General features: G+C 39.5%; 1 protein-coding gene across 3 annotated transcripts in view; it reads left to right on the forward strand.

Moving 5' to 3' along the window:
• LOC145354789 (sodium bicarbonate cotransporter 3-like) overlaps positions 1-19,544 on the forward strand; it is a 174,517-nt gene that overhangs the window by 84,674 nt on the left and 70,299 nt on the right. For 2 of the 3 annotated variants that reach the window (XM_080206274.1, XM_080206283.1), the window contains exons 5-7: positions 6,026-6,186; positions 6,840-7,028; positions 16,364-16,470. In XM_080206274.1, the coding sequence (XP_080062400.1) occupies positions 6,026-6,186; positions 6,840-7,028; positions 16,364-16,470 (457 nt within the window). Of the gene's footprint in view, positions 1-6,025; positions 6,187-6,839; positions 7,029-9,708; positions 10,054-16,363; positions 16,471-19,544 lie in introns of all 3 variants that reach the window. The other variant, XM_080206292.1, reaches the window with a different exon arrangement.

A 19,544-nucleotide genomic window follows, 5' to 3' on the forward strand; every position in this document is an offset into this window, starting at 1 on the left:
GAGAGAACACACGATACTAATAGCTTGTTCCGTAGTATTGCTAGACCCTTGTGCACATTTAGTAATGACATCCTGTGTGCTAGTGAAAAATATGTACAGGGTAGATGCACTCAATGAGTGAGTATCTGAGATCCCATCTCTTTGAGAGAGATGTTGCGAAAGTTACAGGTGCTTTACCATGATTAGTGAAGATAAATGTGGACAGCGAGTGGAAATTTGTGCTGCCTGATTTGTGCTTTGGTCTCAGCTTTGAGTTATGCAACTTAGGTTATTGGATAAAAGAATATTACAGAATGAATTATTGGTACTCAAGTCACACAAGTTTAGGTTTTATATTTTTTGCATTTTGAAAGCTATATTAGAAAAGAAAGATGAAAAACTTTAATTTATACTGTGCTTTTCAAGATAGCTGGGTGCTCCAAAGCACTTTACAACCAATTAAATACTTTTGAAGAATAGTCACTTTTGTAATTATTGTTTATAAATTATATCTACCCATTCATGTACAGTCCAGTATGATGCCACTATGTTATTATTTGTGATCTTGTGGTATAAATAAGGAATTTCTACATAGAAAAATAGAAGATATAGAAAAGTACAGCACAGAACAGGGCCTTTGGCCCTTGATGTTGTGCTGAGCTATGTCCAAACCCAAAATCAAGCTATCCCACTCCCTATCATTCTGGTGTGCTCCATGAGCCTATCCAATAACCGCTTGAAAGTTCCTAAAGTGTCTGACTCCACCATCACAGCAGGCAGTGCATTCCACATCCCCACCACTCTGAGTAAAGAGAATTTCTGATGTTGTTTAAATTGCATCAGGGAAGCTATAGTGATTATATACAATCGTGTAACTGATATAACCTAGCTGTACCCGTATTGACTTTGAGCTTATGACCTGACCTGCTGTTCAAACCAGACAACGCAGATCCCAGATGAAACCTGGTTTGTTGGATCCTAACTTTTTTTTTGAAAAATGTGGAGGAAAGTTATTGAACAAATTCAAAGTAGTCTACTGATGAATGTTCAATATAAAGAATAAAATATTGATGAAAACAAGAAAAATGAACTATATTACACCAGACGAAAAGGTTGGAAAGATCTCAAGACAAACACAAGATGACAATTCAGATTCCCACTATTCCTTTACCCTGACGATAACTTTACAGTCACACATCAGTTAAGACTTACCATTCGCTTGATACAAAGGCTTCAGGGCTTAGGACTGACAGTTCCAAATGTGTTTTTTTTTGGGTGAATTCCTCAGCAATCCCTTGCAATAATGGCCAAAATTCCATTTGCCATCCTATTTAATCACTGCACTTGCATGCTAACTTTCTGTGATTCATGTATGAGGGTGTACTTTCCTGTCTGGTTTTGCATCATCAGCAAAATTGGCTACAATATAGTTTGCCCCTTCATCGAAGGCATTAATTTAGATAGTAAATGGACTCTTGTGGTGCTTCTAGTTCCAATTTACCAAGTTGAAATGACCCATATGTCTTGACTCTCTTTCCTGTTAATTTGCCTATATCTATCAATGTTAATATATCACCCGAACAATGTAAGCTGTTATGGGGCTGGTCTGACAGAAGCCAAGGTCGTAAGAACAATGTTGTAGGACCAGACCATTCCAATTATTTTTCCAAGTGTTTTAAAATACATTGGGAAAATCCAGCAAGGCAGCTGGCATGCTGGTCTCTACTTTTTCTGCCTGAAACAACACTTAAGAAAATTCTGCTCTAGATTATAATTTGTCTAACGTTGCCTGGCTAACTATTTAAGTAAGCACGCTGGAACTGTCCAAATTCTCCAACTGTTACTCAAGAGTTACAGACGTTCGCGAAGGGATCCGAGGAACAGGGAAATTGCCCACCAGAACTTGAAATTTGCAATTCCAAGGAGATTAGCATCCTTCAACAACATGGAGACTGGAATATCTGACCTATGAGATTTGCATAATGATGCGTTCTAGCACTTTTGCAGTGATAGATGTTAATCCAATTAGTCTACATTTTCCTGCTTTATCTTCCCTCCCTCTCAACGAGTGATGTTACATTTGTATTTTCCAATCAGCTGGGAACTTTACAGAATCTAAGGAATTTTTGTGTATTACAGCCTATATGTCTGTAGGACCTGTCATTCTTCAGTCCTACTACTTTTCTCAGTACTTATTCTCTAGTGATCATGATTTAAGTTTCTTCCTCCCTTTTGCCTCTTGATTATTCTTGGGATTTTTTTGTCTCCTCCTGATACAAAGTATTTCTTCAGTGTGTCTGGTGTTTCCTTATTTCCTTAAAATTATTAATTTTATAGGCTCATCCCCACAGTAAGCAATGCTTACTTTAGCTACCTTTTTTTCTACAGCTATGAAGCTTTTACTATCTGTTCTTATATTTCTAGTGTTAGGTTCAAGAATTCGCTGACACCTCATGGTCTGGTACAAGTGTAAGAGGTTTTTAGGAATTCCTTCTCTGTCTTAGATGATGTTACTAATCTCCTATTGTTCTCTCTCTTAGTCATTATTATACATTATTTCAGAGAACACCCATTCACATTCGTTGGTTAATTAAACGCATTTGCAGAGGTGGCCAACACTAATTCGTTCTGACCTCTGACTGTACACGAATTAATGCCTCTGCCAAGATTAGCAGATCTCGAGCTGTGAATGTACATGCTGGTCTCAACATGTTGTCACATTTTAACGTGTCCCAGTACATGTAAAACCTGAGACCTCAGCAGTATTTATCCCATGAGAAAATGCTTCTACAAGTACCCTGTAGAAAATGTTATAAAAATTATAAAGAAAACACAAAACAGTTAGCTTCCCACACTTGCTAGTTTTCTCTCGTATCTCAGTTTCTCTTCTTTTTTGTAATCCTTTGCTGGTGTTATAATCCAGGTTATAAACTCCAAGCTACTTTATGAAGTCAGCCTAGATCGTAAGTTTGCATTTTAAATTTTTGGCGCAGGTAAGCATTAGATGTTTCACTTCAGCTATAATTCAAATGACCCTCTAGGGAGCATTTAGCTAACAAGGTTTAATGAAGAATGCAGTTAACATGCAATACAATTACCAATAACTTTTACCAATTACAAACAAAAAAATGATATTGTATGTACCTTAACTATGAATACTGTTGCAACACAAGCACCCCTACAAACATACACTCCCATTCTAGGCTTAGCACAGCCTCCCCTCCATACCAGGATGTTGCCTGGTATGGAGGGGAGGTCCTATGAGGAGAGACTGAGGGATTTGGGGTTGTTTTCGCTGGAAAGAAGGCGGCTAAGAGGGGATCTTATTGAAACATATAAGATGATTAGAGGTTTAGATGGGGTGGACAGTGATAGCCTTTTTCCTCGGATGGCGAAAGCTAGCACGAGGGGGCATGGCTTTAAATTAAGGGGGGGTAGTTATAGGACGGATGTCAGGGGTAGGTTCTTTACCCAGAGGGTGGTGAGGGATTGGAATGCCCTGCCTGCTGCAGTTGTAAGTGCGCCTAGTTTGGGGGCGTTTAAGAGATCCGTGGATAGGTTTATGGACGAAAAGGGATTGGTTTAGGTTAGTGGGTCATTGTTTTTTAACTGGTCGATGCAACATCGTGGGCCGAAGGGCCTGTTCTGCGCTGTTATGTTCTATGTTCTATAGGTATGTTCGCATAATGTTGATCTTGCAGCTTTGCAACACCAACTGTGAATAAGTCCTTTGGATGGAGAACTGAAACTCTGACTTCCCCGTCCTGGAGCTCCCAGCACCTCTCAATGTAAAGATAATGCCACTGTTTCCAGTCTGCAGTCCAAACAACTTCTAACTAGCAAGCAGAATTTTCAATTCCAGAGAGAGAGAAACACGCACGAACAGTTTTCAGTCTAGTGTCCAACGGCTTCTAACTAAACTGAAAGTGACTCTTGGATTTTCCCTGTGAGAAAAAAGAACTGTCCAAAGGCACCTGACCTGTCAATCAGTCACAAATCAACAATTCCCAAAGGGGTTATTAAACCCCAGAATACTGCATTAGGCCCAGGTTAAAAAATTATCAAAAGGCCTATTAAATGACTTTAGCAACAATAAAAGGACATTAGCTCAGACAGCTCGGGCCCATTTAAAAACAAAAAACAGGGTTGCTTACAACATGAGAACATGATTAAAATACATTTCTTAAAGGCACAGTAGCATCACACTGGTTTGGATCACAAGAGATGTATGCATGCCTTTTTCAACTTGGTACCATTCTTAGTTAGCCACCAATGGTGCATACTTTCTTGAGAGTCTTTCTTTCTCAATGAAATGTATCTTTCTGGAGAGTTATGAAGTAGTCAGCTAATGTTTCTCTACCACATTATTACATTTTAACCTTTTTCTCCCCAGTCCGTTTTAGCCAGCTCTTTTTCCTACCCTCGTGCAAGTGTCTTTATTGAGAGCACTTTTTTCAGACCCACAAACCGAATGTGAAATTCAGCATATTATAATCACCCTTGCCTAGAGGATCCTGTTTTATTGCACAGGCTTAATATAGCTTTCTCCCTGTCCTAGAAAGCACTGTTGAAACTATTCTGCAGATTCTCTATGAACTCGCACTCCACACTACTTTTGCCAATTTTGTTTGTCTAGTCTATGAAATTCAAAATAGCTCATGAGTCCTGCAGTTCCTTTCTTACAAACTGCCATTATACCTTGATTTATACTCTGTCCTACAGTGTAACTATTGTTAGGGGGCCTATAAGCTACTCCCATTAGTGATTTCCCTCCTTTGCTATTTCTTATCTCCACGCAAACTGGTCCCACACAAGATCATTTCTCACTGGCATCTTGATCTCATCTTTTATTAAGAGTTGCACCATTTCCTTTTCCTTTCTCCCTGTCCTTCTGAAATGTCAAATTCTCAAATATTCAGATCCCCAGCCCTGGTAACCTTGTGACAATGGCAATCATATCATACTGATTTATTTCTACTATCAATTCATCCAACTGGTTGCAAATTTTATGAGCATTCAGATAGAACTTTTAATTTTGTATTTTTACCTTTTTTTTTCCTAACCCTGCCACATTTTTAGTGAGCTCTTTTATTAAAAAAAAATTTGTATGTTCTGCCTTCTGTTTATCATTACTCCTATTTGTCACCTTATTCTATTGCCATGTTCTTTCTCTAACTTTACAAATATGAGTGTGAACACTCCAACGCTAGAATGTGGATTAAAATCTTCTATACAGACCTAGTTATATGATTTGCTAGTAGATTGCTTCCAACACATGAGTGAACACCACCTCAATGGTATGACTCCCTCTTTGCCCTGTACAAATGCCAGTGTCCCATGAATTGAAATGCAATTCCCCAACTTCAAACTTGGAGCCAAACATTCAACTTTCTGATCTTATTTATACTATACCAATTTGCTTGTGGCTCAGATAACAATGCAGAGATTTTTACTTTTGTGGGTCTGCCTTTTAATTTGGCTCCTAACTGTTCGTAATCCCATGGATAGAACCAAGAAAGATGTTCTGCTATGTAGCTGCATATGAACCATGACAAGCAGATCCTTCCCCTCCACCTTTGTCTCCAGTCCTGAGGTGATATCTTTAACCCTGGCATTCGGCAAGCTGCATAGCCTTTGAGACTGATGCTCTTAACTGCAGAGTACAGTATGTATTCCCCAAACTAGCCTGCCCTTGACTGCAGCAACATTCCCTTTTACTTAATTTCTCCCTTCCCATACACACACCCCCAAATGCCCCCTTGCACTGCCGTGTTGTGGTGAATTTGCTCATCCTCCCTGCAGTCCCTTCTCATCCACACAGGCTTCACGAACATAAAATCTATGGAGCAAGTGCAAGGATTGAGTTGCTCATTGAAATATATCTATTATACTTTGTATGCCTGTAAAATTTTAAACTATTTTACTTATCATTGATCTTGTAGTAAATACTCAAACCATCCAACAGTTTCTTTAAGTGCCTCCTTTTTGTGGCTTAATGACATCAAAGTGTTTAGGTACTAAACGATTAATCTGCCTCTTATTTCAGATGGCTGAAGTTTGAGGAGGATGTGGAAGATGGAGGAGAGCGATGGAGTAAACCGTATGTGGCTACTCTGTCTTTACATAGTTTGTTTGAGTTGCGAAGCTGCATACTAAATGGAACAGTCATGTTGGATATGAGAGCTAACACCACAGAGGAAATAGCAGGTCTGTGCATAATTAGAGATGCTGTTTGATCACCTTTTGCTGTTTTTATAGATAGTATAACATCCTTTAGAAAACTACTTATAACCTAGTCTTTAATTTTTATAATGTGAATAATAAAAATGCCATCTTGTACTATGTGTGAAAATTGGAATTGAATATTCCAGGGTGCTAGTAAGGCTTGTATGACTGAAACCATTCTCACGAAGGAAGGTTAAACTACTTTATTATCGATGCATATTATAGTATATTAAATTGCTTATGTTTCATCAATTTGAACTTTCAGATTAAATAGTGTTTCTGATGTCAAAATATTATTATATTAAAGACATTATTTTATCTTCTCATTTTTCTTTATGTTCATTTCTTTCATTCCATGACATGATTTCAACAATTACAAATTGCATGTGCCTGTTTTTAAAAAAAAACCATTAGAAGAATAGCAAATTTAAGTTGCTGATTTTAGAATTGTGGAAAATAGGTCAAGGCAATTTTTAAAAAGTAGTTTGGTAATTACAATTTGAAGTTAAACTTTCTCTCTTGTCTTTCTTTTGCTTGTTTTCTTTAATTTGTTTGTGCACCTGTTCTTGTTACTTTTTTTTGTGCACATTTTGCCTTTCTGCTGTTCTCTGCTCACTTGCTTTATTGTATTACAGATATGGTACTAGATAACATGATAGCATCTGATCAGCTGGATAAAAGCATGCGAGACAAAGTGCGGGAAGCACTTTTGAAAAAGCACCATCACCAGAGTGAGAAGAAACTGAGTAACCGCATCCCTATTGTCCGCTCCTTTGCAGATATAGGCAAGAAACATTCTGATCCTCACTTGCTTGAGCGAAATGGTGAGATGTTTTGTAGTATCCAATTTCTTACTGTATCCGGAATAATGGCATCAGAATAAACTGGTATTTTTAATTTATCGTTGAGGTTGCTTTTGGCTTTGGCTCAATTTCCAGTTGTTCCTATAGTTTCCAATTTATTGTTAAATATCGCCAGAATTCCTTCTGCACCAGCATGTTTGTCTGCTGTTCTGGTTTTAATGCATGTTTTCTAATTGTTGAGTGAACTGTGTGTCTAAGTACCTTTATCCATTAACCATGTTCTTAGCCAGTTTGTCAAAAATGACATCTTATAAAACAAGTCCCTGGCACTTGCACTTCTTCAAATGTGCAGGGCGATTCTCCCAAAAGTGCTGAATTGGTGGGAAAACTGTTCTAGATCACAACTGTTTTAGATCACAACTGTTTTGTCAGTTCAACATCACACTCAAATCTCCAACTCTGTGCACTGCGGGGTGTCACAATCGGGAATCTCATTAAAAACCCAAGGGGATGGAGCCTATTCGCACTAGAGTCTAACAATTGTGGAGCTCTGCACATGCGCAGTGGCCCTGATCTGCCAGTCTCCCCATTTGCTGGCCAGCTGAATCACTGGCCAGCCCGGGACCCCCCCTAACACAGCCCCCACCGCACCCAGCAGTGGCAATTTCCAAACCACCACACCACCTTTCCTCCCCCCCCCCCCCTCCCCGATCATTGGCCTCCCTCCAGTCCAGACTGGTCCCCATACAGAGTGGCATTGGGCCCTTGACACTACCTGATGGCTGATGGGCACAGGCTGGCACTGTCAGGGTGCCCATGCCCAGGGGGCAGCCCCCCACTCAAACCCCTGGGAGGCCCCGATTGCCCCCCCTTCATTCTGGCGGGGTCTCTTGTTAGTTCTCCAAATGTGGGGATCTACTCTCAAACCCACTGGAATGAAGTACTCCTGGTGGGGTGGGAGATTCAATCAGGATTGGCAAGTTCCCAAAAATGAAATGTTAAACGTATTTAAACTGCTTTAAAAAAAAGTTCAAATCGCTTACCTTTATTCTTGTTGGTTTCCAGCGTGGTCTGGACTCCGACTGTTTTCCGGCTCTGGGAGATGCGCATGCATTCCCGATGCAAACGCCAGTTCTGGAAAAGGCCAATATGCGCATCTTCCAGCCCGACCCACCAGAAGAGTTGAGGATTGCAATGGGAGAATCGCCCCCATGGTTTCAGACGTTTGGAGTCTTAATACTTTGTTTACTGCTGACACTTGTTTATCTGTAAACTTTACTTATTTAGCAATTCAGAGAAATCCGTGATCAATTGATGTAACTCTTTAAGTTTGCATAGGCTGTATCTGTGTTACTAACTATGTACCTATACACAAACCACTGCTGAAAATACTTGATACAAATTCTGTTTTCTGTTCCAGAATTTTATTTTTTAGTAGGCAGTGTTTCTTAACAGAAAAAATTAGGCAAATTATTTCAGAGAAAATATCTAGTGAATTGGCCTTGGTAATTTTACTGGGAATTAAATGAAATTTGCTTGTCACTGTACAATTCTTTTACTTGCCTGTATAAACATTATAAATCTAAATAGTGCACTAGCTTCATCTCATTGATATTAAGTATTTAAACTTAAAATTACTTGCAATGTCAGAGTAACTGGTAACTAACATTAAAATTTAGGTAAGAGACATCAAGCACTGAATTTCCTATAAAAAGGATTACTTATTTCCATTTAATGGTTTCAAATGACCAAAGGTTAAAAAAAATGAGTTGTATAACACTGAAAGCATTAAGGACCAGTTGCAGTCATTAGATCATGTGGGGTGAAGACTACAGACCAGCCACAAGGGAGAATTTGCAAGTTAGAGGTCAGAGAGTGGAGAGAATTACACAGTGAGCAGGGGGTGGAGGAATGTGATGCCATTCAATTTGCTTTTGGAGTCAATTAATTGTAGTGCACTATGGCAGTCAATCCCCTAAAAGACCAGGGAAGGGCTGATGGAAAAGTTTGCAGGGTGAGAAAGGCTTGCCAATGAGGGAACCAAATTAATTGAGCGGGAGACTTGAGTGATCCAAAATTGTGGAAGCAAGAGGCTATTGAAAGGATCAAATAGAGGAGTGAGGGTCTATAGTGGGGGAAATCAGGAATCAAAGGTAAATATTTTTACCAAAGTGGATGAGGTGTGGAAAGCAACCAGAAAAAAAAATGGCCAGCCTAAGACCAGAAGTTCAACAGACAAAATTGGAGCAGCCAGACTGCATTACAGATCATGTAATAACAATTGGGGAATGCTATGAAGCCAGTGTAGCTAGTGGGAAAAGGATTACAAATGAATGCTCCATGGAATGTGCAGGGCGTACCAAATTCAATAATTTTGATCTGTAAAAATGAAATCAAGGATTTTTAATTGCAAATTAAATGGCAACCTACAAAAACTCATTATTGATGAAACTTGTGGGTTGGCATCTTTTCAGAAGACCAACCTAATACTTCATTCAGTGATTTGCTTTGGTACATTTATGCATCTTTTTTCATTATTTGCTTCCTCACTTGTGCCTTTCCTCTTTTAAAAGCATAATTCAACCAGCCACAACAGATCTTCATCTGATTTAATAGATTTATTTCTACCAGCATGGATCTCTGTGGCTCTTTAAATCCTATTCATGTTTTGATTTCTGTTTTTTTTTCATTTTGATGATAGGGGAAGGCCTTTCTGCCTCCCGCCTTTCACTCCGGGCTGGTCTCTCTTCTTCAAGTCTTTCGTTAAGAAGAGCTTCTCATTTTTCTCTTCCATTTGGCTCCTTTATGCCTGGTTCCAAGGGTGGATCATTAGCAGGTTCAAGGTGTGCAAGTCCCAGTCCCACCCCTCAAAATACACCACCCTGCAGTCCAAAGCTTGAGCATCACCGTCAGGGTCACAGTCAGTTGCTGGTGTCTGGTGCTGGTGAGGATATTCCTGATGTGATAGTTCACCCCCCTGATGAAGAACTTGAGGTACAAGAAGGACAGGTGAAAGCACATGAAGAATGTGATGAACGTAAAGCAGGCAAATATCAAATGGTTGTAATAGGTTTGTGCATGTGGAGCACTAGTAGTGGAGTATGATAATGCCACATAGCATGCCTTGGTAATAGTTTAAAAGCAGTTTATTGCAATCCACTGTAAAATTTAAAAAAAATACTTTTGCACATACTTTCATGCCTTTTGCATGCAACAGCTACACCATTTTTCAGTATAGTAACAAAATTTTATACATTATGTGCCATTAATTATATGAGTTAAGGTTATCAAATTTTGTATAACATTGGAAGTTGTATGTGCATGTGGTGTTTTTTAAGCTGAGATATGGGCACTGTGTAGATTTCATTTTTGATATGATTATTGCAGATTTTTTATCCAAAATAATCATTCAAAAATTATATTTTACTACATTAAGCATTTACATAGAGGTTGAATGTTTTTGTCATAGTAGCATGATTTGTGATATTACAGTTATTTTCAGAAACCTGCTCAAGTTAGTTTAAAGGGAATGTGTAAGTAAAGACATTGCTCCCAGAATGGAAGATCTTTGTATTGAGTGGCACGGTGGCACAGATTTAATAATTTGGTGGACCCAGATTCAATTCCAGCCTCAGGTCATTGTCTTTGTGGAGTTTGCATGTCCTCCTCATGTCTGCATGGGTTTCCTTTGGGTGCTTTGGTTTCCTCCCACAGTCCAAAGACGTGCAGGTTAGGTTGATTGGCCAGGCTAAATTGATCCTAGAGATAGGAGGATTAGCAGGGTAAACGTGTAAGATTATGGGAATAGGGCCTGGGTAGGATTGTGGTTGGTATAATCTCAGGCCAAATGGCCTCCTTCTGCACTGTACGGATTCTATATCTGCGGTACCAATTTCTTCTCCCCTCCATCCTGCTCCTTCCCATTTCTGTCCTTCCTCTTCCTTCACTTTGTTAACAGTTTTCTATTCTCAGGTACCATCTTTCTTTTTTCAAGTTTGCAGTCACCATGCTTCAAAAATAACTCATCTTTGCAACTTATTCCCACTTCTTCAACCTTTCTTATTTCTCAGGGTTGAATGAATTGTCATCTCCCAAATTGTTCCAATGATTCCCAAGATTTTGTGTTCAGGTCCCCGCAGCCAGGTTTCCACTGCGGCCACAGTATGAAACTGACTCTCATCAGAGTCACAAATGACATCCTGTATTACTTTAATACAGGTTGTTGATCTGGTTGTTGATCCCTCCTGGTGCTTCTCAACCTGTTTGTAGCGTTTAACATAATGCCATCTTGCCTCCACTTATAGCCAGAAAATCATTTGCAATGGTCTCACTTCAAATTGCTGAACACTTAGCTTTGGTGTCTTCAAATAATCTATCCTTGTTATAATCTAACCTTCGATTTCTCATCTGCATGCTATCTCTCAAAAGAACGATCCAAACACAGTCAGGTTCCATACCCAGTTCTGTCTCATCATCACTTCTCTTGACGATTCCACTGTCTCTAAATTGTCAGTACTGGATGAATAGATATTTTCTACAACTAAATACTGAGAAGATTTAAAGCATCGTCTTTTGCCCTGACACACGCACTGTTTTCCTTTGTTGCCTCTAGAGTTGTATATTCCAACACAATTGTGGTCAACCTTCCATTTTCCACCTTCCATAAACTTGAGGTCATCCAATATTGTATGCAGGTGGCACCAAGTCCTTTCGGATTACTGCTAAGCAACAGCTTGATTTAAAATTTACATCATTGTTTTCATATCTTTCCAAGGCGCCTCACCCCACCCTATCTCTGTAACCTCCTTCAGCATTAAAACTCGTTGTATCTATGCTTCCCCCCAATCAAGCCTATTAAACATTCCCACATTCCCAATTTAATGACTACGTGATTGGCCAAATTTTCAGCAGACTTGACTCTAACTACTGGAATTCTACCCCTTTCCTCCTCTTATGATTCTCCTTCAAATCTCTGGTGAAGCTTTTGGTTCTCCATCCTAATGTCTCTATGTGGCTCAGTGTCAAACAATGATAATATTCTTGTGATGTGCCTTGGGCATGTTAACTGCATTAAGGGTTCAGTGTATGCAGGTAGTGCTGCTGCTGTTGGTCGTTATAGCCTTCCTTCATCCCTGATGTCATTTAAATTTATGTTTAAATATCAATGTGGCAATGGTAAGTTTTCACAAGTATTGCGCTTTAATTGACCAAACATTTGTTTAAATTGTTTTCTGCCTTTGCATGTCTTTAAATATATATTTTAGCAAAAGTTTATTTGTGTTTATACTTTTCATTAAATTCTTTAATCTTGCACAAATCACTTCATACTGGCATTACACCAACACTAGGGAAGATGTGCATCAGAAGGCAGACTGGACAGAAAAAAAGCCCTTTTGAATAATTGAGTACTGTCAAATGAAGCAGCTGTAGTTAAAATTGTAAACGATTCACAAACATCAGAATTCTAGGGTTAGGTCACTGCCATCATTGTCGATGTTTTAGTAATAGTCTTTATTTTTAACAAAATCTAGCAGAAATTTTTGCTCAGTTAGCCTGTATTAAGTGCTATAGAAGCTATGTTATTTAGATTAAATATTATTTATATTAAATATTAATGCAGAACTGCAATGTGTTTAATAGCACGTGACATGGGAACTTGGTATTACTTGGTTATCAGTAATTGGTTTATCAAAAACCAAAGCAGTTTATAATCTTACTTTGTTCATGGAACACTTAAATCTAGTTCCTGCATCAATTACTAATTATCAAAATGGCATACTTAAGTCTGGATTTGAATTGAATGTTTCTACTTGCATGATTTCAACCTATGTTAATATTTTGCCAAAAAAAGTCCGTTGAGAACTTGCATTATGTTGATATATGTGAATCATTTTACAGTTTAAATTAGAGCTGTTTCATTCTATTTAATTTGATTTATTATTGTCACATGGTTAGTATACAGTGAAAAGTATTGTTTCTCGTGCGCTATACAGACAAAGCATACCATTCAGAGAGAAGGACATAAGGCAGTGCAGAATATAGTGTCACATTCATAGTTAGGGTGTAGAGAAAGATCAACTTAATATAAGGTAGAACCATTCAAAAGTCTGATGGCAGCAGAGAAGAAGCTGTACGACACCTATGTGGCCTTGTGAAGCTGTACAGTATGGCTTTACTATATCCAATTGTTGAAAAGGTGCTTTCTTGTCCTGTCTGATTTAAGACACATCTTTATGATGTAATGTTGCTATGTGGTGATTTGTTTGAAATAAATGTATGAAACTTGTGCTGCATTTGTGCTATAGTTTGGAAGCTGGGAAAACTCAGGACAATCAAGACTTAGTTCTCAATGTAGCTTTGTTCTGAAGTAACCAGTACCAAAATAAAGAGAGCCAACTGACAGCATTGTCCTTTTTCCATGTGTAATATGTTGTTTCATCCATTTCTACTTGGGAGGACTGTACTCTGAGCATAATATGAAATGTTGCATTGCCTCCACTGCTTGGTTATGCAGTGCAGAGTGGAGTAATTCTTAATTTCTAAAATGTATTTTGAACGATTGAGGCGATTCTAGGCTTTTTTAAAAAAAACAAGCTGAGTTACTTGTTTGTTGGCAGGACTGAAATAAAATCAACAAGTTCTTGGTGATGGAAATCACTATATCAATTGTTTTTTTCTCTCCAGCCAAGGGTACTTTTTTTTTAATTGAAGAATGAATGATTGTTTCTTTTGAATGGAAGTACAGGTGAAAAATGGAGGGAGATTTGTGGAAATTGTTTTATGGCTGATCTAATTGTGGCCTTAACACTACTTTTTGTGTGCCTTCCAAACCTTTTACTTTCTTGACAATCAAAAATCTGCCTTAACTCAGCCTTGAATGTGTTTTGTGACCCATCCTCCATTATTCTCTGGGGAACTCGAAAGGCTAAGGACCCTCTGAAGAAAAGAGCTGTGGAAGCTTTTTGTCTTCCATTCACCAGTACAAATTTGCTAGAATATGAGTTGTAAAGGGATTTGCGTTGCAGGAGAAAAGAGTACTGATTGGTTGGCACATGGACTATGGTAGAGGCATTGCCACTGGCTATTCACAACAAAGTATTGACCATACCCAACCAGTCTATGCTAGTCAAACTCAAAACGTAGTGTTGTCAACATTAGGTATGATTCTGAATTGACAAGCACTTGTTAAGCAATTCTAAATGTGCTGAGAATTACACTGACAACCAATTTAAGATTCAGTCAGGCTATGTGCTCTTAAAAACTGTGTGCAGCTGTCCTTTGCAGAAGCATAGAAAATAGGAGCAGGCATAGACCACTCGGACCTTTTGAGTCTGCTGAGCCATTCATTATGATCATGGCTGATCATGCAACTCAACAGCCTGTTCCCGCTTTGCCCCTATATCCTTTGTTCCCTTTAGCCACAAGAGTTAGATATAACTGCTTGAAAGCATACACCATGTTTTAGCTGCAATTACTTTCCATGGTACAGAATTCCACAGGCTCGCTACTCTATGGGTGAAGAAATTTCTCTTCATCTCAGTCTAAAATGACTCACCTGAGGAAGGGGCAGCGCTCCAAAATCTCATGATTCCAAATAAACCTGTTGGACTTTAACTTGGTGTTGTGAGACGACTTACTGTTTAAAATGATTTACCTCATATCCTCAAGATGGTTGCCCTGGTTCTAGATTCTCCCGACATCGGGAACGTTATACCTGCATCTATACTGTCTAGTACTATTAGAATTTTATAGGTTTCTCTGAGATTCCCCTCATTCTTCTAAACTTCGGCAAATATAATCTTAACCAACTCGATCTCCCTTCATATGTCAGTCCTGCTATCCCAGGAATCAATCTTGTAAACCTTCGCTACACTCCCTCCAGAGCAAGAATGTCCTTCCTTAGATAAGGACACCAAAACTGCACACACTATTCCAGATATCCCTTCACTAAGGCCCTGTATAACTGCAGCAAGACATCCCTGCTCCTGTAATCGATTCTTTAACTATGGAAGCCAACATATCATTTGTCTTCCTCACCTCATCTAAATTATTCATGTGTGTTGTGAATAGCTGGGGTCCTAGCACTGATCCTGCGGTACTCTCTAGTCACTGCCTACCACTTAGAAAAAGATCTGTTTATTTGTACTTTTTGTTTCCTCTGGTAACCAGTTTTCTATCCATCTTCATACACTACCCCTAATTCAATGCACTTTAATTTTACATGCTAATCTCTTATGTCGGACCTTGTTGAAACCTTTCTGAAAGTCCAAATAAATAATCTCTACTGGCTCCCCCTCATCAGCTCTACTAGTTACATTCTGGGAGAATTCTAGTAGATTTGTTAAGCATTTCCCTTGTGTAAATCCATGCTGATTTTGTCCAGCCCTGCCACTGTTTTCTCAGCATGTCCACTTGTTGTGCTTTTTTTTCAACAAATCAGAAGCTTGGGGGTCGGGGACAGACATTCCCTGGTTCATTCCTCAGGGCAATGCATTGTCCAATCAGTTGACTTGCCTGGTTTAAATTTTAACAATAAGCTTGGTAATGACCTCCTCCCTAATGTTCCATGGCAATGTCTGTATCAATCAGAGCCTACTTGCCAACCAGTCAGCACTCTTCTCATGCTGAGTAAATTGTTCTTCCCTTTACAGTTGGTATTCTTGTGCATCTGTTCTGATGAATATAAGGCAAAAAGCTTAGACAGAGTATCTCTCTTCAAACAATACTCAAGTTATGTCCATAATTACTGGGCAAAGGCAACCCATTGGATGTAGTATCCTTGAAATTGAAAAAAGTTCCATTTTGCGCCTTGATCAGGTCTTCTGGAAATTAATTAATTAGCTGGATTGAAAACTGAGCTGGTAAGATAATGTTGAACCTCCCAATTTGGTGGTGCATTAGATGTGTGAATAGCGTATTCACTTATTATCCAACATTTTCTCTTAACACAAATTGCCAATAACCTACTTAGTGCTTTATTCAATTTGAGCCTTGACTTGTTTTATTTACAGGGCCCTTATCTCAGCTTACTATGTACTTTTCCTAAATTTTAAACATAATGGATGACACATAATGGAAGCAATGTTTTTGAATGGCTTAATATTTTGAGGTAATACAATACACTTGCAGCAAGCACCAAGCTTTATCTTTGTTGATTTAATATTAAGTGAACATGCCTCTTAATCACTTGTTAACATGTGCTTATCTTCTACAGATTGCAACACTGTTTGCCACCATTTCTAACAATCAAATGGTTTGGTTTGTGACAGTTGCATTTCATGTATACATATATAAATATTATATGTCTTTTAGCATACTTTGCTAAATGCTTTTTCCCATACGTCCAAAATAAACAGGACTTCTAGCATCTCCCCAGTCTGCACCAGGTATCTTGGAGACCAAAAGTATTGAAAAAACGTGTAATAGCGCAAGTAGAGAAAACAGCACAGTGGACTTCAGCAAGGTAACTATTTAGACAGTGTGAAAATGGAGGTATTGAATGGTTTTTCACATTTTTAAACATGTCCATACTATTCTACGAAGCTATTTTAAACCAGAGTTTAATCTAATCAAAGATAATCTATTTCCTTATATGTAAGTATTTCAGTGTTTTGAGATTTTTTCAAAAGCCTTGTAGTTATGTAGGGTCAATTATCAGTTTATTGGTATTCTTGTGAGTCCGTGTACCATTAATTATGCAATCGGGCAGAATTGACAGTAGCATTATGCTTACTAACTCCTCTCTCAACTTGCTCATCTACTTTAAATAACTTATGCACTCAGGACCCTCTGCTTCCTACACCCCCGTTATTTTAAATTGACTGGAATTCTACAGCAAACAGAGAATTTGGCCTTCGGCCAAATCTCTGTTCACAGCAGCAGAAAAGGAAAATCCCAGATAGGAGCAAGGTCAGAGAATCCGGCCCATTATCTCTTCGCATTCTTTCTCTTAAAATCAATCACTTTACATTTCTCTGCATTAAACTTTGTCTGCCACTTGTCCATACATTCCACCAATGTTTCCTTTTGTCTTGTATTATTCTGCTCACAGCTCACAATACTTCCAACTTCCGTATCATCTGCAAATTTCAGAATTCTGCCCTATCTGTCAAGATCTAAGTAATATATTGTGAAGAACCCTGGGAACTCCATTACAAATCATCCTCTAGTCTGAAAAAACATCCATTAACTGGTGCTCTTTCCTGTCACTCAGCCAATTCTGTATCCATACTTCTAATGTCCCTAGAAAGAGGGATACAATGAGAAGGAAAAGAAAGGCTTTTAACAAGGACAAGGGGAGCAAATCAGCAGAAACATTGAAGTATGGAAAGTGCAGGGTGGAGCTTAAGAAAGCAATTAGGAAAGCAAAGAGGGGATATGAAAAAGCTCTGGCTGGTAAAAGTAGGGAAAATCCCAAGATATTCTCTAAGTATATCAGTGGGAAGAGGATAACCAGGGAAAGAGTAGGGCCAATTAGGGACTAAGGGGGCAGTTTGTGGGTGGAGCCAGAGGCCATTGGTTGTGTGTTGAGTGAATACTTCACATCCATTTTTACCCAAGAGAATGAGGATGAAAGTACAGAATTCGGGGAGAGATGTTCTGCAGCTCTTGGGTAAATTGACATAAGGAAGGACAAAGTATTGGAGGAGTTGGTAGCGTTAAAAGTGGATAAATCTCCAGCTCTGGATGAATTGTGCTCTAGGCTGTTGTGGGAGGCAAGAGGGGAGATTGCACAAGTTCTGACCCATAAGAACATAAGAAATAGGAGCAGGAGTGGGCCATCTAGCCCTTTGAGCCTGCCCCGCCATTCAACAAGATCATGGCTGATCTGAAGTGACTCAGTTCCACTTTCCTGCTTTCTCCCCATAACCCTTAATCCCCTTGCCTACCAAAAACCTATCTACCCGCGTCTTAAATATATTTAGCGAGGAAGCCTCAACTACTTCAATGAATTCCAGAGATTCACCACCCTTTGAGTGAAAAAGTTCCTCCTCAACTCTGTTCTAAACTGTCCCCCCCCCTTATCTTGAGGCTGTGCCCTCTAGTCCTGCTGTCCTTTCTGAGCGGGAAGAACCTCTTCACCTCTACCCTATCCATCCCTTTCATCATCTTGTACATCTCAATGAGATCTCGCCTCATCCTTCTAAACTCTAACGAGTACAAGCCTAGTTTATTCAGCCTCTCCTCATAGCTCAACCCCCTCAATTCCGGTATCAGCCTAGTGAACCTCCTCTGCACTCCCTCCAAGGCCAAAATATCCTTGCGCAAGTGCGGCGACCAAAACTGCACACAGTACTCCAGCTGCGGCCTCACCAGTGCCCTGTACAGTTGCAGCAAGACCTCCCTACTTTTATATTCAATCCCCCTCGCTATGAAGACCAGCATCCTATTTGCCTTCCTGACCACCTGCTGCACCTGTAGGCTGGGTTTTTGCGACTCATGCACAAGGACCCCCAGGTCCCTCTGCACCGTAGCATGCTGCAGCTTTTCGCCCTGTAAGTAGTAGTCCTTCCTACCATTGTTCCTACCAAAGTGGATAACCTCACACTTGCCAACATTGTATTCCATCTGCCAGGTCCTCGCCCACTCGCTCAGCCTATCTAGATCCCTCTGCAGACTTTCCACACCCTCCGCACAATTTGCCGTTCCACCAATCTTTGTGTCATCAGCAAATTTCGACACCTTACACTCAGTTCCCTCCTCCAGATCATCTATATAAATGGTAAATAGCTGAGGCCCCAGCACCGATCCCTGGGGCATTCCCCTAGTCACCAACCGCCAATCTGAATAGCATCCATTGACCCAAATTTTCAATTCTTCTCTGGCCACGCGAAAGGTGCCAGAGGACTAGAGAACAGCTAATGTTGTTCTGTTATTTAAAAAGGGTTGTAGAGATGAACCAGGGAACTACAGACCAGTGAATCTCACCTCAGTGGTAGGTAAACTATTGGAGAAACACTGAAGGAAGCATCTATCTCCACTTGGAGAGGCAAGGCTTGATGAGAGATTGTCAGCATGGCTTTGTCAGAGGGAGGTCGTGCCTCACAAATTTGATTGAATTTTTTGAGGATATGACCAGATGAGTAGCAGAGGATAGTGCAATCGCTATAATTTATATGGATTTCAGCAAAGCCTTTGATAAGGTCCCACGTAGGAGACTTGTAAAGAAGGTAAATTCACATGGGCTACAGGGTAATTTGATAAAGTGGATTCAAAATGAGCTCAGTTGTAGGAGACAGAGGGTGATGACAGGAGGCTGCTTTAGTGACTGGAGTACCACAGGGACCTGTTTTGGGTCTCCTGTAATTTGTCATTTATATAAATGACATAGATGACTGTGTAGGGGGGCAGAATAGGATTAGTAAGTTTGCGAATCACACAAAGATTGGCTAGATGGTAACAGTGAGGCAGAATGTCTTGGGCTACAAGAAGATGCAGATGGAATAATCAAATGGGCAGGTAAGTGGCAGATGGAATTTTGCTCTGAAATGTGGAGTTGATACACATAGAAGAAGTAATTTGACAAGGAAGTATTCA

Source organism: Carcharhinus amblyrhynchos, chromosome 2, assembly GCF_965287045.1.
Source record: "Carcharhinus amblyrhynchos chromosome 2, sCarAmb.v2.hapA, whole genome shotgun sequence".
NCBI lineage: Eukaryota > Metazoa > Chordata > Chondrichthyes > Carcharhiniformes > Carcharhinidae > Carcharhinus > Carcharhinus amblyrhynchos.